The sequence below is a fragment of the Nylanderia fulva genome, unplaced genomic scaffold (assembly GCF_048542155.1).
Source record: "Nylanderia fulva isolate GAGA-0341 unplaced genomic scaffold, ASM4854215v1 Scaffold680, whole genome shotgun sequence".
In the NCBI taxonomy this organism is placed as follows: Eukaryota; Metazoa; Arthropoda; class Insecta; order Hymenoptera; family Formicidae; genus Nylanderia; species Nylanderia fulva.
In genome coordinates, this window is record NW_028190787.1 from 26600 (window position 1) to 51601 (window position 25002).

A 25002-nucleotide genomic window follows, 5' to 3' on the forward strand; every position below is an offset into this window, starting at 1 on the left:
CACCAAAAAATTTTTACAGCCCCGATTCCCCCATCCCCCCCAAAAAATATCGTTTTCCCTTTTCCAAACCCCAAGGAGGAAAAAAACAACCCCAAAAAAAAGAATTACTAAAAAAAGAATTTTTAAATTTAAAAATTTCCCCGGAAAAAACCCTACCCCAAATTCCCCCCCTTTTTATTTGGACCTAAAAAAAACCCGGGTTCGAAAGGGGAAAAAAAACGGTTTGGGGAAAGGTTTTTTTAAAACGAGACTAAAAAAGAAAAAACGTAGGGGGGCGGTTTCCTTTTTTGAACATAACCCCAAAAAAATTTTTGATCACCCGGGAAAAACAAAATACTTTATGTAAAATTTGACCCCGCGTCCGGAAAATTTCCCCCCCCAAAAACCGATGCCCCCCCAGTCCACGCCGGGAAAAAAAAGCATTTTTTCGACACCGGGTTTGGACATTACGAGTTCAAGCGAATGCCGTTCGGCTTAAAAAACGCCCCAGCGACGTTCCAACGACTCATGGATCAGGTTCTATGCGGACTACAAGGAATCGAACTTTTCGTTTATCTCGACGATATCGTATTGTACGCCAGCTCACTCCGGGAACACGAAATCAAGTTCAACAAACTAGCCGAGAGATTACGCAAGGCTAACTTGAAGCTCCAACCAGACAAATGCGAATTTCTGCGCAAGGAAGTCGGATATTTGGGCCACATAATTAGCAGCGATGGGGTAAAACCAGACCCATCTAAAGTAATCGCGGTAAAGGAATTCCCCAGGCCCCGCAACACGAAAAATATTAAACAATTCCTTGGCCTTGCTGGATACTATCGTAGATTTATCCCGGATTTTTCTAAAATTGCACGGCCCCTTACGGACTTGCTAAAGAAAGACAAAGCATTTGTTTGGGAAAACGACCAAGAAAAGAGTTTTACGAAACTCCGCGACGCATTATGCTCTAAGCCCATTCTCCAATTTCCCGATTTTACGCGATCTTTCGTCGTCACAACAGACGCTTCCGGTTACGCTATCGGAGGAGTCTTGAGCCAGGGGGAAATCGGCAAAGACCTACCCATTACTTATACATCTAGTCTTTTGAATAGCGCAGAAAAAAATTATTCAACAATCGAAAAGGAACTACTAGCTATCGTCTACTGCGTCAATTACTTCCGTCCTTCTATATATGGACGAAAGTTTACACTAGTTACGGATCATAGACCGCTGGTTTGGATGCATTCCGTAACGGACCCCACCTCACGGCTCATCCGATGGCGCTTAAAACTTGCGGAATACGAATATAGCGTAGTATATAAGCCGGGAAAAATTAACGATAACGCCGATGCACTTTCCCGAAACCCAATCCAACCTGCTAACCTAAACGTGATAAAGCAAATCCTATCTCTTGAACAAACTCGAGGAACTCTCCAGTTCCGAGGAATCGCTATTTAACTCAAAAGAAAGGCGATCCGTCGAAACGCCGCAACAAATCAAAAAATCGTCGCAGCAAACGGAAAGCGACGATACAGACGACCCACCAAACACGCGATCTTCTAACGAAACCGATATTAACAACGACGATATTAACAATGACGAAACCGGCAAAATAAGCGAGACTGAGAGCGACAACAGTTCCGATCCTAGCGACGACACCCCTATTTTCGATAATATAAATGATCGATTCGTGCAAAGAACTAAAATTGGACCGCAAGTTATATCGATCCCAGATAATTTCGTCACGCGTAAGGATAACCTAGTCGTTTTTGTCACACAACAAGGTATACCGATCGACCTTGGAGCTCGCATGCTCCAAGAGAACAAATCTTTGCCCATGATTAGAGGAGCAGCTCTAGCCAGGGCAAAGGTAAACCGCGACGGAAATCGCCAAATTATATCGTTAGTCGTCAAAGAACGCGAATCGGGAATTACCGAAAAAGAGATACTAAAAGAATCATTACAATCGCTGTTGGATGTCGTCAGAGAATTGGAACTGTCTTCTATCTCATTAGCCAGAGGCGATATCGACAACGTCCCCTGGAACGCGGTACACTCTTTACTAACGCGCATTCTAAGCGAAATTAATGTAAAAATATTCATTTGTAATAACGAAATATCTATTCCCCAAAAAGCCGAGAGAGAAAACATTATCGCCGAAAATCATAATTCAGCGATCGGTGGCCATAAAGGCATCACAAAAACATACCAACGTATAAAGAAACGCTACCAATGGAACGGTATGAAAAATGACATTCAAATTTTTATAAAAAACTGTCGCCCTTGCCAACTGAAAAAATTAGTCCGCGTAAAGACCAGACAACCCATGGTTCTAACGGACACTCCTGGCACAGCCTTCGATAAAATCTCGATGGACATTATGGGACCGTTACCCGTCACACGGACTAATAACAAATATATACTTACCATACAAGATCTTTTAACAAAATATTCCTTAGCAATCCCTCTGCAACACGCTAACGCGATCGACGTAGCTGACGCGTTCACCGATGAACTAATATGCGTCTTCGGAGCGCCAAAAGCTATTCTAACAGATCAGGGATCGCATTTTCTAAATAGCCTAATGCGTAACATAGCAAAAAGGTTTAAAATTAAGCACTTCAAAACGACGGCTTACCGGCCGCAATCTAATGGCTCAATAGAGCGCTCCCACCATGTCTTGTGAGAATACTTAAAGCAATACGTAGATAGAAACAATGATTGGGACAAATACTTAAAACTAGCGTCATTTTCTTATAATACTAGCGTACACGAAGGGACGCGATATACTCCCCATGAATTAGTCTTTGGGAAGATAGCCAAGTTGCCTTCCAATTACCCCGATGTCGCCGACGTTACGGACGAGAGTTACGCTAATTATCTTACAAACCTTTTTAACAAACTGAGTGACGCCCAAGCCGTCGCCCGCGGAAACTTAATAGCCGCTAAACAAAGGTCAAAGGTCTACTACGACCGCCGAGTTAACGCCCAACAGTTTCGAGCGGGAAACTACGTGTACTTATTAAAAGAACCAAATAAAGGCAAATTAAGCAATCAATACACCGGTCCCTATAAAATCATTAGTCTCTTAGGTAATCGTAACGTTAAGTTAGCCATAAGTAGAAATAAGACAAAAATTGTACACGAAGACAAGCTAAAAGCTTCCCCACATCAAAACCCTATCGAGGAAGACCCCCACTCCGGGCCAGACGACTATATCTTGGATGCATCGGCGGAGGACCGGCCAGTAATCGACGAACCTCAGTAGAATGAAGACCTACGCAAGTATCCTTATAGCAGTCTCGCTGTTAGCCATAACCTCTGACGGACTAATAGGTTATGACTGCGGAGGGCATGGTCTAAACATTACTTCACTATCCCTCACAGATATCGGAGAATGTAACCTAGATAACATTGAAGCGGACAAAGAAGAAGTATATATACAACTGCTACAACTGAGCGAATTCGACCACACCATCGGACTCCAATGTAAGGTTGAAATCGATCGAACCATCTACTACTGTGGGATGCACTCACATGTATCCTTGGTGCACAATGGAAGGCGCGAATACATCCGCGAAGTATCGGCAGAAACCTGCAAGAAACTATACAACACCGGAACTATATTCCTGGGAAACAACGGCCTCATCACGGACATCAAGGTGAATACCACCAACCACCGTAGCTTGACCCTCGCAGGAAACCACCAGAACCGACGGAACATGCTTCGGAACTCAGTTCAGCGACCCGTTTGGCACTTGGGATAACGTGGTCGTTCAAGCATCTATAAAAATTACCACCCAGAGACTCGAGCTCCCCGTCAGACATAGCACCAATGAAGTAATATTACCCTCCGGTGCTCGATGTCCCGTAGCTGAAGGAGAATGCAACGACGCAGATGGCTCAACCACATATTGGACGGCGCTACCCAGCGATAACTGCCACTTCAATCGCTACGACGTTCTCTACCAAGGCCTAGCACACCGCCTCTCATCTAAGCCCACACAGAGGGAATCACCGACTATCTACACAGTCACCACGCAAGAAACCACCTTTGCTTTAGCACGAACCACGGAAATAAATGTGTGCGGCTACAGAATTTTGAGGACGGAACATCCCAAACTCTGCATACTCGAGACTCAACCTGGACATACGTTTAAGGGCCACTCCAGAGTCCCAATCGATAACCTCGATATATTTTCCTACGTAAATTCCAAATTCATTTACGTGGAAAAACACTTGAAAACACAATTGACACAATTGTATCAAGACATAATGGAAGCGAAAAATGTGCTTTAGAGAGACAAATTCTACAAAACGCTCTCTCTCTCGCCAGCATCGTCCCCGGACGAAATGGCGCATCGAATCATGAAGGCACCAGGCTACACCGCCATTACGGCAGGCGAAGTCCTCCATTTGATCAAATGCGTACCGGTGGAGTGCCGAGTACGACAAGCTGAAAGATGCTACAACGAACTCCCCGTCACCCACCAAAACAAATCCCTCTTCCTGTTGCCAAGATCAAGGATACTTACCAAAACAGGAACACCCAGGGATTGCCACGAACTACTTCCAGCGATGTATCAAGTACACAACATCTGGTATCGTTTAACTCCAAAGCCAGTGGAATCAATGGCGCCGCCGATGATTCAACCACTAACCAAACCACTAATGGAGATACGTCAGTCCAGATTCACTCGCCTCCAGCGGCATCTATACCAGCGAAGACCTTGATCGTCTTCGCGACCACATTATGTTTCCCATGGAGAAACCCTCTATGCTCAATACAATTGCTAGAGGAGCAATGGGACAAGAAGTCCCCGCGGGAAGCCTCTCTATGCTAAACCTGTTGGACGAGAAAACCCTCGACCAGCTAGCAGAAAATACGGGAGCCCGCTTGTGGAAAGGATTCGTAAGTTTCGGATCAGCAAGCGCTGGAATCCTCGGAATATTCGTCATCGTCCGTGTCGCCAAACTAATTATCGACACACTGATACATGGCTACGCACTCCATTCCGTATATGGATGGAGTTTGCACCTCCTGGGAGCCGTTTGGACCCTCAGTAACAAACGTTCTACTGCACCTCGGAAAACCAGCGGACGAGAACCAGGACAACGGACGAGAGCAAACACCCCTAAATCCCCCTTCGACGACCGAAGTTTTTGCACCCCCGACAGAAAAAGTCCAAAGTGAAGTGCCTATAGACTACAAAGAACTGCGCAACCTCCTCAACGAAGGAGTATAGATCAATGATAAGTTAACAAAATTATACCTTGTAAATTCTACTACTAAGATCGGAAAACGTTGGAACATGGTCCAACATTTTCTTCTAAGGGGGGAGGTGTCACGTCCGGCTTCATTACTATGTCCGGGTATGTAAATTTTTTTCCATCTATAAGAAATAAATCCTAAAACTATCAAACATCATTTGAAAAGCGCGCCAAAGCCGGCCATGACGCTTTAATCCGCCTAGAAACTAAGCGTGGCGCTTCGTAGCGCCTAAGGGTCTCCCACCACGGTGAGAGCCCCTACTCCGGAGAGTTCCCCTCTCCAGGCCGCCGCAGGCCCGAGCCGCCGAAACGAAGGACCTCAGAGCAGTCCCGAATTTCGTCAGTTCTCTGCGCGACACCGAACAGTACAGTCGCATTTCTAAATTCTAACTCTGAGTCCAAATTCTAACTCTAATTCTAAAATTCTAACTCTAAGTATAATATCCTAACTCTAAAATCTAAATTCTAAGTCTAAGTCTAAATTCTAAGTTCTAGTTTCAAATCCTGTACTACTATACAAATAAATCAGTGTATTCATGTGTGAAAACTAGTGTTCAGTACTCTTCAAAACTTCCACTCCCGTGATAAAATACGATAGCGTTTAAATCTGTCATACGGCGTTTGAATTCAGAATAATTTAAACTGTTTTGGAGCGGACCACCGCTCATCACAGTTAGAATTAACATTCTCAGCATTTGCCAAAATAAGGAATTGATAGTGAGGTCCGCCGCATATCAACCCTCCTTATTTGAGTAATCATTCAGAGGATGCATCAAATTCAATATGCCTAAGACGCGACGCGCGGGAAGGAAGAATCAACTACGAAAACTAAACCGACTCTATCGTGAATCAGCGACCGAGGAATATTCTCAATTCCTCGGAGTGGAGTATCAGGCCGATCCTGAATACGAGAACATTTTCAACACTAAAAATAATAACAACGACGAACTCCTACAGTGGAAGTGCATACCAATAACGTTCCAACCACGACGCCTGCCGCCGCCAAACATCCCAGTGAACGACCCTCGCCGCACGCACTACCTCCAAGTACGAGCCGACACGATCAAGAAAGTGCTACTAAAGGTAAGTGAAATTCATGTTAACCTAAGGAATCGCGCGTGTTAGCAAATTCAGAGACGCTTCTACCACGTGGAAGAGAACATTCTAGAAAAATCTCCGACGCATTTTTCCTCTTTTCCATCGTCACTGCGGAAGCTATAAAAAAAGGGGTCAGGCTATAAAACTAGGGTCGTCCACTGCACACGGTACAACTCTCGAACTTCTAACACGGAAAAACGCAAATAATTCAATCTCTTAAAAATCTTCGTGTCTCAAGAAATAACTTCGTAAATCCGTACAACAAAGTAGTCATTTAAACAATAAACAATTAAGAACACTCTCGATTTACCGACAGTATACCGACACACGTTCTTTTACCAACATTACCGACATTATACCGACACACGTTCTTTTACCAACATTACCGACATTATACCGACATACGTTCTTCTACCGACGTTACCGACAATATACCGACGTACGTTCTTTTATCGACGATCTTACCAACGATTTACCACCGGCTTTTACCGACGGCCTTTACCGACGATCGTTACCGACAGTTGCCGACGTTATATCGACGCCACATCGACTCACTTTACCGACATTTACCGACTTCTCGACAACGTCCGGTCTCATCAACCATCTACGAGCGAACAACGCATGATCTTTTAATACAACTAACGTGGCAGGTATAGATGTGTCCAATCCCCTTTAGAAGTGTAACCCCTCTTCCAGGAGTTAATCTCCTAATACCTCTCGAGCCTCCGTATTACTGTCAAGTCGGTATCGGGTACATTCATTTTGAAACTAAAGCCGCTCTTTGTCTTTCATGCTTCGCCGCGTTACCTCGAACTTCTCAATTGTTCTGGACACGGATCCGGAAACATAGCCTAACCATAGGTGGATTATTAGTTGGGATAGTTTGCGGAACTTGCAGCAACCGCCTCACCCTCTCACGGGCGGGTGACCTATGCGAACTTTGCGAGTCTATATACGAAGACTACTCGCGTAACCCAGATAGCGTCCCGGCGAGGATAGAAGACGGAACCACGATCATAACTGTAGAATTACAGATAGGCTCCACGCCGTAACTGCTACTTTAAGGGTAACACATTCTTTCCCTTTCCTCCGCATCGTGCAACCTTTGTCGGAAAACCCTTCGTCGTGGGTATCCCCGGAAAAATTTCCGTAATACGACGTTGTCTCGCGCAATAGTTCGAGTACGTGCAACGCGAATCATACACTCGCGAATAACACGCCGCGACTGCGAACGGGACGTAACAGTACCAATTTTCTGTCAACTTTAATACGCATCCTAACTAAAAAATTCAATATTCAACATTTCAAAACCACTGCTTACCATCCTCAATTAAATGGATCTATAGAACGGTCACATCACGTATTAGTAGAATATTTAAAGACACAAATCGATAAAGAAGATAATTGGGACGAATACATTAAACTCGCCATGTTCTCTTATAATACAAGCGTCCACGAAGGAACAAAATTCTCGCCATACGAACTAATATTCGGACGACTAGCCAGATTGCCATCCGCGTATCAACCTATCGAAGAACCTCTAGAACCTACTTATCAAGAATACATAAACATTTTATTCAACAAATTATATGATATCCGCGAAGAAGCGCAACAAAATCTCATTAGAACCAAAGAAAGAAGCAAATACTATTATGATCAACGTGTAAATTCTCGACAGTTTAAAATAGGAGATTATGTTTTCTTACTAAAGGAACCGAAAAAAGGAAAATTTTCAGCACACTACGTAGGACCCTACGAAATAATAGAGATCCTACCTTCCAACAACGCCAAAATCCTAATCGACCATAAACCGCGGATTGTCCATATCGATAAATTAATATTAGCACATATAGAACCAGGTTGAAAAACAGTATTTCTAATTTTGGGTTTCAGATGTGTTGGCATCGCCAACCAGTTTATCCAGGACAAACTACAAGCTCCCCACTACATCAGATATTCGCCTTCGCAAGCTGCGTAAAGGTATACGGATATCGTAACGTAGTCACTAATTCTGCACGTTGCACGAATTGTTATTCAAATCTCGATCTAGCCGCACGTTCCTTTTACCAAACACGGTATACTCACGCCGTTGTGATTGGATTAGGTTATCCTAAACCACAGTGTTCTGTATGTTCCGAGCTCCTAACAATTTCCAAACCAATACGAAGTTGTATAATTTGCACTAATTATTTAATGAGCATAAATCAAGAATCACCCTTTTAACCACCTCTAGTTGTTTAAACTTTAAGAAAAATGTCTTCCAACAATCCATGCGATCACAACGCAACAACCTCTAACACGTACTACGAACACCCTAATATTGTTGAACTCCACACTCTGTTACAGAGATTTCCTTTAATACAGAAAATATTACTATTTTTTCCTAATATACATAGAGCTAGATGCTATAAAAGCACAGTTTACGATAATTATTGCCAAATTTGTCGCATCACGCGAAGAACTCGATCGGTACCTAAAGACATTTATAATTATCACGTTTTAGTTTGCGAAACCGCATCTCCTATTCCATGTCTCAACTGTCGCTATGCTTGTTACAAAATTGAACCCATAACTAATAGTGAAGAATGTTTCTTTACCTATATTCAATACGTAGTAAACGTGTGGAAACGCAACGATACCATTAGATACTGGGACGGAAAAGTACCCACCATTAATCATTACCAGCCTACATTATAAAACAATACGCTAATAATTATTATTGTTTTACTAGATGGGAGGACGAATGACCACGCGTCATACAAATATATATATATCCAAGATTATTTATGTATAATAATATATGTATTCCTAATTGCAGGTTCGCTATCAGCTCGGACGCCTATAAGATTACTAAAATCTCAACGCTAAAATTACAGGTATATTTTAGTAATACGATATATGTAAAATTCTCATTTCAGAAAACCACCCTAGCTAAACAGGTTGTTCAGCATGGAACCCTGTACATTATTCAAAACTTTATTCTTACTGTTTCTAGCCATTATTTTTCATCTTTGTATGAGGTATGCTTTACTTAAGTACATTTCATACAAAACCCCTGATATTGCGTGAGACTCATATCCACGCAATATTCTAGCTAATACGATACACCTTATATTATTACAGATTATCGTTAACTCGCTCACTGGTAATAACTCCGTTCCTCGCGAGAGTTATCTATCAGTATAGTATTCAACCATTATGAATAGCCTCGCGAAAACCTTAACGTACTTAAAAATGTAATATATTATACGCTCATACTTGCATTAACTCGGAGAAAACGACTCCAGCTTCACCAGTGAACGAGCTAATTATATTTCACCCAATAGCAACCTTTCGAATAATCTTTACGAATCCTACAAAAGACACGGGCAGAAAAACCTGCAACCGCGCAATTGATATACATAGATATAAGACGCAAATTAGTTTATAACATATATACCCGTGCGTTAGCATGCACTCGTACACGTATGTATGATTGCACGCACACATATATATATGTCCATGTGCGAGTCTAAAACATACATAAAATAATAAAATAACGACGGTAAAATCATGTATATTATACTATTCAATTATTAGAAGATTCATCACGCACCATTATCATGTCCAAAGCCAGGACTACCTTCGCACATGCACATGTATATATCTATAAATGCATACACACGCACATATAAATAATATATATATAAAAATATTTAATTTAGTAAACCAGTCCGATTGTGCGTTACAGCTTGTCATGATGTTAGGGATTATTCTAATACTCTTCGTTAAAACTTCGTTCGCCTTGATTGGATTTGATTGTGGCGGACAGCATCTCAACATCACCGCCGTTTCCCTCTTAGATGTAGGAGAATGCAATCTCCATCATCAAACCCCAAACTCCACAGAAACTTATATACAACTATTACAACTTTCCGAATATAACTATGCAGAAGTTATACAGTGCAAACTAGAGATATCCCGCACGATATATCACTGTGGCATGCATTCGCACATCTCGGTCGTCTTTAACGGAAAAGCAGATTACGTCCAGGAAACCGGATATTCTCAATGCCTGCGAATGTTTCAAGACAGTACTACTTCCTTGGGACCTGCTCACCTAATTAGTGGACTTAAAATCAACCAAACTTCTTATCACAGCCTTACGCTGGCTGGCGAATTAAAAACCGATGGAACGTGTAAGGGTACGCAATATTCTGACCCTTACGGCACGTGGGACAACGTAATTGTTCAAGCAGTCGCAAAAATCTCACTCAAATCATCTTATGTGCCAGTACAACTCGAACACGGTAAAATCAAGCTAAGGTCAGGAACCATTTGTACACTGGCCGACAGCTTCTGTTTGGACTCCGACGACGGTTACACCTTTTGGAAACCAGTACCAATGAAATCCTGCAACTTCAATCAATACGATGTCCTATACGAGGGACTAGCGACCAAGATAACAGGCGATGACTCCCCCATCGTCTACAGTCTCACCACGCAAGACATCACGTTCGCCTTCACGAAAACCAAAGAGCAGCCATTATGCGGATACACTCTGCTTCGCACGGAACATCCGAAACTATTTATCTTGGAAACAAAGCAAGGCCAAACTTTTGCCAACAAAGGTACGATCCCTGTGGATAACCTCGATATATTCACTTACATGAACTCCAAGTTTGTGTATGTTGAAAACCACATCCGACATCAAATGACATCTTTGTATCATAATGTCATACAACAAAAATGTGAATTGGAACGACAAGTAATAACTAACGCCTTGTCCTTTGCAACTCTCTTGCCTGATGAATTCGCGTATAGTCTAATGAAATCGCCGGGATACATGGCCGTCACCACTGGAGAAGCTGTCCAGATCATAAAATGCATCCCTGTAGAAGTCACCGTACGTCCAACCAAAGAATGCTATAACGAGTTACCCGTAACCGTTAGAAACTCTTCTTACTTTCTCACACCCAAATCAAGAATCGTCACAAAGATCGGAAACGAGCGAGAATGTTCTCAAGAATTACCAACGTTATATCGAATAGAGGACACATGGGTACAATTAACACCAAAAGCACAAGTAAGACAGTTATCACCTCAACAACTACGACCCATGGCATCTCTTACCTGGAGTTATTTAACACCCGGACCACTAGCTGTCAGTGGAATCTATACGCAACAAGACATAGAAAAATTGAGAGACCACATTATGTTTCCCGCAGAGAAACCGGCACTGCTCAACGCCGTCGCCCGTGGGCTTATCGGACATCCAGTTAACGCCGACTCCGTCTCATTATACAAACTATTAGACGAAGAATCGCTCAACAAAATCGTAGACAACACCGCAGCAAAAATATGGAAAGGAATTCATGAGTTTCGGATCAGCCACGGCCGGTGTCGTTGGAGTATTTATGATCATTCGTATTGCTAAATTGGCAATTGACACCATCATCCACGGATACGCACTACATACCGTATATGGATGTAGTCTACATCTAATAGGAGCATTATGGGACTCTCTAACTAATCTCTTGCTTCACCTCAGCCGCAAGAATATGAACGAAAAGGAAGAAAAGAACAAATTCCCAGAAGACGCCACACCTCTCGCCACCATCTCAGACGCACCCCCTGCACTGCCAAAAGAACCGCCAGTGATAAGTCAGCCACAACTTCAAGGCTATAACACCAAACGACCTGGAGAAATGGAATCCACGAATATAACTATCCCTCAGACATATAATGACTTACAGCAGCATCTTTATAACCTCGAACAAAACCCTAGGTCAACGTCGAGTTTTATTCTCAAATAGGAGGGGAGATGTAACGTCCAGACAAATCTCAAAATTTTAATCTTTTTCAAAAATTAATTCTTTAACATATTAATCATGACAATCGCTAACCTACATGAAAGACCGGTATTAACAAATATTTAGTCTCGCATATAATCGCTCATAAGTTAAAAAACATGATTTCTGCCCGCCCCTCACCCCCCCCTCATTGCCGCGGGTTAGAACTCCCATAGTATCCCTACTATTAGAAATTCGTTCCTGATGCAAGTTACTTACCAATTTACATATAACTATGAAATGTAAATGTAAATTCATAAATTTTATCAACCTATCATGATTATTAAACCCTAACTATAAAATAATAATAGAAGTTACAATTAAGCTTTTCTACCATTTACATGCAAATATGAATATAAATTAAAGCAAATAAGATTATTTTAATCTATAACAAAATTTACGAAGTAATGCAATTATTTTAAATTGCAAAGGGAATCGACATATTCTAGAGAATAATACCTAAAATATATAGATGTCGTTCGTAAAGTAGTAATTAGGTATAAAACCCGCTTTATTATGTAAACTCGGCTTTACTCTCAAGAAACATCTAAAAGATTCTAGAAGGTTCTAGAAAGACGGTTGCGAACCGTTACATTCCAGAAGCATGATGCAAAGCATGATGCAACGCTGAAACACGTTGCAACCTGCAAGGCCCGTTGTAGGCCGCGTAGCGGTGAGTTACCAAAGAAGCACCGCTATCGCTACCAAGAAGAAGATAAGATAAGTCGGAGCGCATAGCCAACAAAGGCATACCGCTATCGCTACCGAGAATAGGATAAGGAAAGTCGGAGCGCCCCGGCGATGAGTCATCAAAGGAACGCCGCTATCGCTACTAAGAAACCATCTCTCCGGGACTTAACCGTCGCAATCTCTACCAGGAACAGATTGTCTCCGGTACTTCCCCGGCATACCTCTCTTGCCATTGGCTAAGCCGCATCGCCCGATGGGAGGAGCGAGCCACATTTTACGGTATATAAACCCTGCACCCGGCACGGAACGGCAGTGATTTCGTCGCAGTGGTTCCAGTCAACAACAATCCAGCACTCAACCAGCAAATACTACGGGGTCCTGAAGACATAGCCGCCAATTTGGTGAGGCATAGCCGCCATTTCGGACCGAGGTACCGAGGCTCCTCAGATCTTCAGACTCAGAGGGAAGAACACAGTAGCGAAGTGTACCATAGCAAGGCACATTAGACATTGTCTAACCTTGTGAGTATTTAAGCCAGTTCACATATCCCTATATAGTAAAGCGCGACGGGCACTCATTATATTTAATCATTATATTTAATTATTCAATATTAACTCAATCTTACATTACTTTTCGAACTCTGAATTTTGAGCATAGACATAAGCCACATATTACTCTGCGTTTCCGATATTATTTCAATCTACGATTTGCATCTGCATACGTCTGCGTTACAATCGTCGATCTAGTCAATATTTTATCCAATACTATTCAATATTATTTAACCGATATCGCATACTTATTCAACCTATTATAATAAATATACTTATGTATTTTATTATATCACTGCTTATTTATATATGTATGTAACCCTGTATCCTACCACATATTAGCGAATTGAATGCCGCTAATTCCTCTGTACACATTAGAACTATCCTGTCAGAAGGTACATTCGCAAGTCATCTCTGAGGTGCACGTTTAGTAAAGTGAACGTCGCATTAGCCTATTAAGACAAGGACCAGAGAACCCGGCCTAGCCGGATGAACACCTCTCTCTATCGCTTTTACGCTTTTATTACCTTGCATTTTCCAATAGTTGCGAATACTTTACCACACCAACATGACAGTGATTTTGCATATTGATATTCGATTCATTTAACAAGTGTACACCACCTGACCCTATTTACTACCAATAGAAATATACCCTGTCATAAGGTACATTCGCAAGTCATCTCTGAGGTGCACGTTTAGTAAAGTGAACGTCGCATTAGCCTATTAAGACAAGGACCAGAGAACCCGGCCTAGCCGGATGAACACCTATCTCTCTATTGCTTTCACGCTTTTATTACCTTGCATTTTCCAATAGTTGCGAATACTTTACCAAACCGAATGACAGAGGTCTTGATAATTACTAAGAATTATTACTTCAATATTTAAAACTTAAATCTTTGATGCTTGAAAGTACAAATATTAATATTCTTGATATAGATATTAATACATGTACTAAGACTCCTTTCCCTATTCCACATTATTACCAATTCTCTTTCAGTATCGTTTAATTATAATTATAATTGACACAACGCTTAATTAATTAACAGGTGAAGGGCATTCTCGTATAGATTAACCTTTCATCTCGTCTCTAACTCTCTAACACGTAAATCACGACTTAAACGTGAGTCACATTCAATTACCTTTGATTATTTAACTATCTCAGTTCTATTAAACATATTATTCATATAAATTTATTTAACCATTAGATGGTCTCTCCCTTCCGAAGGAAGAATCAAATTGATCGCGACGAGCAACGTCTCCACAGACTACGCGAACGTAGGACAAGAAGAGTCTTAAATTTACACGTCCAAATATTTCCTACGCGAGTAATCGTTCGATCCCCTTCTCCAGACGTTTATTCGTCTATAAATAACCTTCCGCCCTACATTGATTATTCTCACCCGCAATTTCCGGAGCCCTCGCCGTTAGAATCAAATACGTTAATAACGAACCCTAATCATCAATTCTTACCCGATCCTGAATATTATATCCCGGATCAAAATCTACCAATCACATCGCCAGAGTACGACCCCCTTTTACAATTTAACAACGAACAAACTTTTCATATTCTCAACGAGGACACCGCGAATCTCACTCACGACGTCGATAACGTCATCCCCGAGGAAGCGCAAAATAACTTCACTTCTTTTATAACTTACCTCAACCAGCCTAACAATCCGGAACTGGAGCTCAGTCATATTGTAACTCAATTTCAAGCTCCCCACAAACCACGTCAGGACCAATAAACTTTATATCGACGTAAAGGTTTTATAAATGAATAAATGACATTATATTTGTAAAATATCTTTATTTATCGACCCGACCCGTCAGTTTCCTTCTCCGTCCGTACTCTTAATCGAATCTCAAGCTCTCGGCTTCCCTGGGTATAGCCGGCCTAGCAGGTTGCCCATAAAACAAATAGAGAGCAGCTTCTTAAACGTCCACCGAGGTAGACGCAAGAGAAGACCGTCTTGTGCAGAAAATAATTTATCGCTAGATGAATTATTGGACGTAACAGGAGTCTGATATTACATGGAACAGGGTAGGTTTGTCTAACAAGTGGATAGTTATGGAACCTAAAGTTACTATTGTTTCAGAGAAAATGCCTCGAATGGATATAATATTTTGTTTATATAGATTGACGTGGGGTAATACAAATTGTTGTTTGATAAGATTTATGCCAGAGCCTGAATCAATCATGAAATTGCATTCATGTGATAAGTGTGGGGATATAAGTTTGATAGAAGGTAAGTCATTGTATTTAAACTCTTTATCTACACTGCAGATTCGAGTGATGTTGTTGGAATTGATTGCTGTGTAAGGATAATGTTTGCAGGTTGTGTGCGTCCTGTCGGGGCTTCGTTCCGGCGGACGTTGGATTGTACCGGAACGCTTTGGGGGTTTCCCGAATTAGCAAAAGAAGTACTAGGTTGAGCCTGATTTTGTTCGAGTGATTTTTTGTAAGCGAGTTTCCGGCATTCGCTCATGAAGTGACCGGAACTTTTGCAGTAACGACAGATTTTAGTGGCTGGATAATTTGGTCCGGGTTGACCAAGTATCAAGGGTTTAATAAAAGGAGCGGTAGTAGAAATATTATTGTTGCGCGGATTATTAATTATTGGAGAGTTATTATCGATACTGTTCGCAGTTTGTCTTGCCGTCGGATAGTTCACGTCGGCTCGAGGTGAAGTGTAAGCGCGATTAAAAATTGTATTTTTCTTTCGAAGGTTTTCGGCTTCTAGAGTCTTGGATAATTGAATAGCTGAGACAATGCTTTGTTCAAAAGTATATGATTGTTCTAATTTCACGCGGATTAATAAATCGGAAGGTAATCCGTTGATAAAGCTGTTAGTAACGCTTTTTTCGATGTTATCTCTAACTTCGTCGTCGAGATTTCCACAAACATCGGCTTCTTCATCTATAATTGCCGTTCTTAATTCTTGAACGCGCGCGATGTAATCAAAGATATTTTCGTTATATTTCATAAATATATTTGCTAATTCTCCTTGATATTGATCGATGGATTTATTCGGTCCAAAAATAAGTTTTAAACGTCGTGTTAGATCTCGTAGGCTATTAAATTCAACTCCCTCGATCGCGGCGTAAGCATGTCCTTGCAATTTGTTAATGATTAGTTGAACTAAATGATATTCTTGATATTCAGGAATTAGTTGAAGTGCTCTTTCGCAAATTTTCGTAAAATGGAGGACAGACATTTTATGTCCATCAAATTTAGGGATTGTATCTATAGTCGTCTTTCAAACGAATAGGAGAGTTTTGATGTGAAGGAGTAAGTGGTCTTTGTGTTTCTACTTTATCATAATGTTCCTGCATATTGTTAGAATGTTCGACTATATCTATACGTCGTGATAAGCGAGTTACTTGTTCTGATAATTTTTCCATAAGGGTTAATTGTGCAGCTAATTGTTCTGAAATTCCAGTTACCAAACCGTCATCCATGTTTCTGTCTTTTTCTAAAGTCCGTTGAAATGTAAGTAAATTTTCCTCTCTATTTCGTAATGTTTCAGCTTGCGCTGTTAATTGGGCTTCTTTATCGTTTAAATTTTGTGTATAAAGATTAAGTTGACTACGAGTGAGTACTCTGTTTTCTGAATTGTCTGAATGTACAGGGGTTCTGGTAAGAGACATTTTGTTTTAAGATTTATAATTTATAAACTAACTTTACGTTAATTTTACTTATGAAAAAAAACACCGATCGCACAGATCAATCTCCGCGACCTCTCAACGATCTCTTTTGGCCAATCCCACCGCTGCCACCAAAAATTAAATTGCCTTCTTGTTACGTCCAATAATTCATCTGGCGATAAATTACCTTTTGCACAAGACGGTCTTCTCTCGCGTCTACCTCGGTGGACGTTTAAGAAGCTGCTCTCTATTTGTTTTATGGGCAACCTGCTAGGCCGGCTATACCCAGGGAAGCCGAGAGCTTGAGATTCGATTGAGAGTATCGGACGGAGAAGGAAACTGACGGGTCGGGTCGATAAATAAAGATATTTTACAAATATAATGTCATTTATTCATTTATAAAACCTTTATGTCGATATATTAGGTGCGCAACTAAGTTCCCGCTGTTTGTCTATAGATGGCTCCAGCAGTAAGTGCTGGTCGATTTTGACATATCCAAAACGTCACGAGCCAAGCTTAGACATATGGTAAACAAACCGCTTTGACATGTTAATGATTTTGTTTTGGCGTCATATACTTTTAGTTGTGTGAAAATGTCTGATTTTGTACCAAATAATCGTCATTTGCGGGAAGTGTTGATTTTCTTATTTCATTCGAAGAAAACGGCGGCTGAAGCGCATCGAGAGCTCCAAAAAGTTTACGGAGATGCTGCTCTAAGTGAAACAACGTGCCGTGATTGGTTCCGTCGCTTCAAAGACGGTGATTTCGATGTTGACGACCGTCCGCGTGAAGGAAGGCCAAAAACCTTCGAAGACGCAGAATTGGAGGCATTGCTCGATGAGGATCCATGCCAAACGCAAGAACAGCTTGCTTCAGCATTAGGAGTTACCCGCCAAGCCATTTCCAAGCGATTGCATGCGTTGGGAATGAGCAGAGGCACGAAAAAGTGATTCTACTGCATGACAACGCTCGGCCTCATGTTGCCAAACCTGTTAAAACTTACGTGGAAACGCTCAAATGGGAAGTCCTACCCCACCCGCCATATTCCCCAGATATTGCGCCGTCCGATTATTACTTGTTCCGTTCGATGGCACATGGTCTGGCTGATCAGCAGTTCCGCTCATAAGAAGACATCAAAAAATGGCTTGATTCGTGGATAGCCTCAAAAGACGAATACTTTTACCGTAACGGTATTCGAGCTCTGCCAGAAAGATGGGAAAAAGTTGTGGCTAACGATGGGCAATACTTTGAATGATTCATTTGTAACCATTTTTTCACAATAAAGTTGCATTTTCATAAAAAAAACAGCGAGAACTTAGTTGCGCACCTAATAAAGTTTATTGGTCCTGACGTGATTCGTGGGGTGCTTGAAATTGAGTTACAATATGACTGAGCTCCAGTTCCGGATTGTTAGGCTGGTTGAGGTAAGTTATGAAAGAAGTGAAGTTATCTTGCGCTTCCTCAGGGATGACGTTATCGACGTCGTGAGTGAGATTCGCGGTGTCCTCGTGCTTCAGCGTTGCATCATGCATTGCATCGTACTTCTGGTATGTAACGGTTCTCAACCGTCTTTCTAGAACCTTCTAGAATCTTTTAGGTGTTCCTTGAGAGTAAAGCCGAGTTCACATAATAAAGCGGGTTTCATACCTAATTACTACTTTTCAAGCGATATATATATATTTTAGGTATTGTTCTCTAGAATATGTCGATTCCCTTTGCGTTTTGAAATAAAATGCATTACTTCGTAAATTTTGTTATGAATTAGAATAATCATGATGGACTGGTAAAATTTATCAATTTACATTTACAGTCCATAGTTATATGTAAATTGATAGATAATTCGCGTCAGGAACGGATTTCTAATTTTTCTAATATTTATATCTATAAATTGGAAATCGCGATGGAAAGTTAAAACTTATCAATTTTCATTTATATTCCATAGTTACATGTAAATTGATAAATAATTTGTGTCAGGAACGAATTTCTAAATTTTCTAATATTTTATACTTATGATTTGAAAATCACGATGGACGGTTTAAACTTATCAATTTACATTTACATTCCATAGTTATATGTAAATTGATAGATAACTCGCGTCAGGAACGGATTTCTAATTTTTCTAATATTTATATCTATAAATTGGAAATCGCGATGGAAAGTTAAAACTTATCAATTTACATTTATATTCCATAATTACATGTAAATTGATGGAAAACTCATATAGAGAATAACGTATTAATTTTGTGCTATTATACCGTACTTGCGGCTACATATGACTTATCGGTTATTCGCCAACTGTCCCTGACTAAGTTTAACACTCAAATTACACATATCTTTTGTGGCTAGATGAAAATTGATGCTTATTATAGAAAAGATCAAAATCAAGATAAAATACCTATATATTCATGGTTGAACTACGATATCCTTATTTAGTAGTACCTTTGAGCGTACGACGGATGTTATGTTATATTGCATATGAATTTTTAGTCTCCTGATGAATGGGAGTTTTAAGGTTAACAATATATTTGCTATAGGCGTGCTTATTCTCTAACCTGTATGTTTTCTAACGAATGATCTGGAGCGGAGCACCCTTGTTAATTATGCTTTTTATGACAGAAATGTTATTTAAAAATGGGTTGCTATTTCCATTGTTATTTGTGAGAAAACATGTTTTAACTTGTGAGCAATTATATGTGAGACTAAATATTTGTTAATACCGGTCTTCCATGTAGGTTAGCGATTGTCATGACTAATATGTTAAAGAATTAATTTTTTGAAAAAGATTGGAATTTTGAAATTTGTCTGGACGTTACATAAGATTACTAAGCTCCTCTTCCGGATTGTCAGGCTGATTAAGGTAAGTAAGGAAAGAAGCGAAGTTGTCCTGAGCTCCTTCGGGGATGAAATCGCGAGTGTCGTTGAATGTGAGGTTAGCTGTGTCCTCGTCGAAAATGTTGAGGTCTTGTTCGTTATGAGGTTGTAAAGAGGGGTTGTATGATGATGTGATATGTCGGCTTGGGTCCGGAATATAATATTCTGGATCGGGTAAGAAATTATGATTCGTATTTGATTCAGAATATGGCGGATCCGGAAATCGCGGGTGAGAATAATCGATGTAAGGTGGGAGGTTATTTACGGGTGAGTAAGCGTCGGGAGAAGGGGATCGAATGATTATTCGTGTAGGAAAGATTTGGACATGTAAATTAAGGGGCCTTCTCGTTCTACGTTCACGTAGTCTATGGAGACGTTGCTCGTTACGATCAATTTGATTCCTCCTTCGGAAGGGAGAGACCATTTAACGGATAGATAAATTTATATGAATGTGTTTTACAGAAGGGGGAATATTTTATAATTTAGAATAATTGAATAAGACTCACGTTTATATCGTGATCTACTCGCTAATGAAATCGAAATGAGATGAAAGGTTAGTCTATGCTAGAATGCCCTTCACCTGTTAATTAATTACGCTTTGTGTCAATAATTATTATAATTAAACGGTTTCGGTCTTGTAATTAAATGGTATTAAGCTAGGATTGATAATAATGTGGAAAAAGAAAAGGATTCCGAATATGTATTAATATCTATATCAAGAATATTGATACGTGTAGGTTCAAACATCAATAATTAAAATCTTAAATATTAAAATAGTAGTTTTCAATAATTATCAAGACTTCTGTCATTTGGTTTGGTAAAGTAATTCGTTTGGTTTGTATAGCAGAGAGAGAGAGTAAGCAGGGAAGGTTAAAGAAGTACACGGTTGTCCCGTGTGAATTCTGGTCCTCAAAGGCTAATGCATACGTTCACTTTACTAAACGTGCATCTCAGAATCATAGCAACGAATTTACCTTATGACAGATATCGTTCTATAAAAGTAATAAATATGATGAGGTGGTGTACACTTGCTAAAATGAATCAAATATCAATATGCAAAATCACTGTCAGTTGGTGTGGTAAAGTATTCGCAACTGTTGGAAAATGCAAGGTAATAAAAGCGTAAAAGAATAGAGAGATAAGTGTTCATCCGGCTAGGCCGGGTTCTCTGGTCCTTGTCTTAATAGGCTAATGCGACGTTCACTTTACTAAACGTGCACCTCAGAGATGACTTGCGAATGTACCTTCTGACAGGATATAGTTTCTAATGTGTACAGAGGAATTAGCGGCATTCAATTCGCTAATATGTGGTCGGATGCAGGGTTACATACATATATAAATAAACAGCGATACAATAAAATGCAAAAGTATATTTATTATAATAGGTCGAGTAAGTATGCGATATTGGTTAAATAGTATCAAATAGTGTTGAGTAAAATATTGAATAAATCGACGATTGTAACGCAGACGTGTGCAGATGCAATTCGTGGATCGAAATAATATCGGAAAAGCAGAGTAATATATGGCTTATGTCTATATTCGAAATTCAGAGTTCGGAACGTAATGTAAGATTGAGTTAATATTAATTGATTAAATAAAATGATTAAATATAATGAGTGTCCGCGCTTTACTATTTAGAGATATGTGAACTGGCTTAAATACTCACAAGGTTAGACTATGTCTGATGTGCCTTGCTTTGGTACACTTCGCTACTGTGTTCTTCCCTCTGAGTCTGAAGGTCTGAGGAGCCTCGGTACCTTGGTCCGAAATGGCGGCTATGTTTCGTTGTCTTCGGGACTCCGTAGTAATAGCTGGTTGGTTGACTGGTGTTAGAAGTACTGAACTTGACTGTGCTGGCGGAACAATTTTCGGCGGATCACTCTTGAGTGATAGATGGCGGATTCACTGCCGTTCCGTGCCGGGTGCAGGGTTTATATACCGTAAAATGTGGCTCGCTCCTCCCATCGAGCGATGAGGCTAAGCCAATGGGAAGAGAGATATGCCGGGGAAGTACCGGAGACAATCTGTTTCTGGTAGAGATTGCGATGGTTAAGTCCCGGAGAGATAGCTTCTTGGTAGCGATAGCGGCGTTCCTTTGATGACTCATCGCCGGGCGCTCCGACTTTCCTTATCCTATTCTCAGTAGTGATAGCGGTGTTACGTCCAATAATTCATCTAGCGATAAATTACCTTCTGCACAAGACGGTCTTCTCTCGCGTCTACTTCGGTGGACGTTTAAGAAGCTGCTCTCTATTTGTTTTATGGGCAACCTGCTAGGCCGGCTATACCCAGGAAAGCCGAGAGCTTGAGATTCGATTGAGAGTATCGGACGGAGAAGGAAACTGACGGGTCGGATCGATAAATAAAGATATTTTACAAATATAATGTCATTTATTCATTTATAAAACCTTTACGTCGATATAAAGTTTATTGGTCCTGACGTGGTTCGTGGGGAGCTTGAAATTGAGTTACAATATGACTGAGCTCCAGTTCCGGATTGTTAGGTTGGTTGAGGTAAGTTATGAAAGAAGTGAAGTTATCTTGCGCTTCCTCAGGGATGACGTTATCGACGTCGTGAGTGAGATTCGCGGTGTCCTCGTTGAGAATGTGAAAGGTTGGTTCGTTGTTAAATTGTAAAATGGGGTCGTACTCTGGCGATGTGATTGGTAGATTTTGATCCGGGATATAATATTCAGGATCGGGTAAGAATTGATGATTAGGGTTCGTTATTAACGTATTTGATTCTAACGGCGAGGGCTCCGGAAATTGCGGGTGAGAATAATCAATGTAGGGCGGAAGGTTATTTATAGGCGAATAAACGTCTGGAGAAGGGGATCGAACGATTACTCGCGTAGGAAATATTTGGACATGTAAGTTTAAGACTCTTCTTGTCCTACGTTCGCGTAGTCTGTGGAGACGTTGCTCGTCGCGATCAATTTGATTCTTCCTTCGGAAGGGAGAGACCATCTAATGGTTAAATAAATTTATATGAATAATATGTTTAATAGAACTGAGATAGTTAAATAATCAAAGGTAATTGAATGTGACTCACGTTTAAGTCGTGATTTACGTGTTAAAGAGTTAGAGACGAGATGAAAGGTTAATCTATACAAGAATGCCCTTCATCTGTTAATTAATTAAGCGTTGTGTCAATTATAATTATAATTAAACGATACTGAAAGAGAATTGGTAATAATGTGGAATAGGAAAAGGAATCTTAGTACGTATATTAATATCTATATCAAGAATATTAATATTTGTACTTTCAAGCATCAAAGATTTAAGTCTTAAATATTGAAGTAATAATTCTTAGTAATTATCAAGACCTCTGTCATTCGGTTTGGTAAAGTATTTGCAACTATTGGAAAATGCAAGGTAATAAAAGCGTAAAAGCGATAGAGAGATAGGTGTTCATCCGGCTAGGCCGGGTTCTCTGGTCCTTGTCTTAATGCTAATGCGACGTTCACTTTACTAATCGTGCACCTCAGAGATGACTTGCGAATGTACCTTCTGACAGGATATAGTTTCTAATGTGTACAGAGGAATTAGCGGCACTCAATTCGCTAATATGTGGTATGATACAGGGTCACATACATATATAAATAAGCAGTGATATAATAAAATACATAAGTATATTTATTATAATAGATTGAATAAGTATGCGATATCGGTTAAGTAATATTGAATAGTATTGGATAAAATATTGAATAGATCGACGATTGTAACGCAGACGTATGCAGATGCAAATCGTAGATTGAAATAATATCGGAAACGCAGAGTAATATGTGGCTTATGTCTATGTTCAAAATTCAGAGTTGTAATGTAAGATTGAGTTAATATTGGATAATTAAATATAATGATTAAATATAATGAGTGCCCGTCGCGCTTTACTATTTAGGGATATGTGAACTGGCTTAAATACTCACAAGGTTAGACAATGTCTAATGTGCCTTGCTATGGTACACTTCGCTACTGTGTTCTTCCCTCTGAGTCTGAAGATCTGAGGAGCCTCGGTACCTCGGTCCGAAATGGCGGCTGTGTCTCACCAAAATGGCGGCTATGTCTTCAGGACCCCGTAGTATTTGCTGGTTGAGTGCTTGATTGTTGTTGACTGGAACCACTGCAACTAAATCACTCTTGAGTGATGGATGGCGAATTCACTGCCGTTCCGTGCCGGGTGCAGGGTTTATATACCGTAAAATGTGGCTCGCTCCTCCCATCGGGCGATGCGGCTTAGCCAATGGCAAGAGAGATATGCCGGGGAAGTACCGGAGACAATCTGTTCCTGGTAGAGATTGCGACGGTTAAGTCCCGGAGAGATGGCTTCTTAGTAGCGATAGCGGCGTTCCTTTGATGACTCATCGCCGGGCGCTCCGACTTTCCTTATCCTATTCTCGGTAGCGATAGCGGTATGCCTTTGTTGGCTCTGCGCTCTGGCTTATCTTATCTTCTTCTTGGTAGCGATAGCGGTGCTTCTTTGGTGACTCATCGCTACGCGGCTTGCAACGGGCCTTGCAGGTTGCAACGTGTTTCAGCGTTGCATCATGCATTGCATCATGCTTCTGGAATGTAACGGTCTTCAACCGCCTTTCTAGAACCTTCTAGAATCTTTTAGATGTTTCTTGAGAGTAAAAGCCGAGTTCACATAATAATGTTTCATACCTAATTATCTCATCATTATAGTATACTATCTTATAAGCGATATTTAGGTATTATCCCTTAGAATTTGCGATTTGAAAAAATGCATTGGACAGTTAAAACTTATCAATTTGCATTTACATTGCATAACTATATGTAAATTGATAGAGAGTTTATGTCAGGAATGAATTTCTAAACTGTCCCTGACTGAGTTTAATACTCAGGTTGCAGATCTACATTGCATAGCTATAATACTTTCGATTGTATGACGAATGTAATGTTATTACGCATATTGCATATGATTTTTGTCTCCTAATTTATAAATGAGAATTTTAAGGTTAATAATATATTTGCCATAGGCGTGCTTATTGGCTGGTAATGTTAGTCTTCATATTTGTCGTTAGTCGGTAAGGTAGTTTCCTACTTAATCA

General features: G+C 40.4%; 1 protein-coding gene across 1 annotated transcript; it reads left to right on the forward strand.

The window, feature by feature from the left end:
* The first annotated feature begins 10065 nt into the window (after positions 1-10065).
* LOC146720504 (uncharacterized) lies at positions 10066-12143 on the forward strand. Its single transcript, XM_085488344.1, is given in 2 exon segments — positions 10066-11692; positions 11694-12143. Coding segments are annotated over 2 exon segments (2058 nt in total). The 5' UTR covers positions 10066-10084.
* Positions 12144-25002: the final 12859 nt, after the last annotated feature.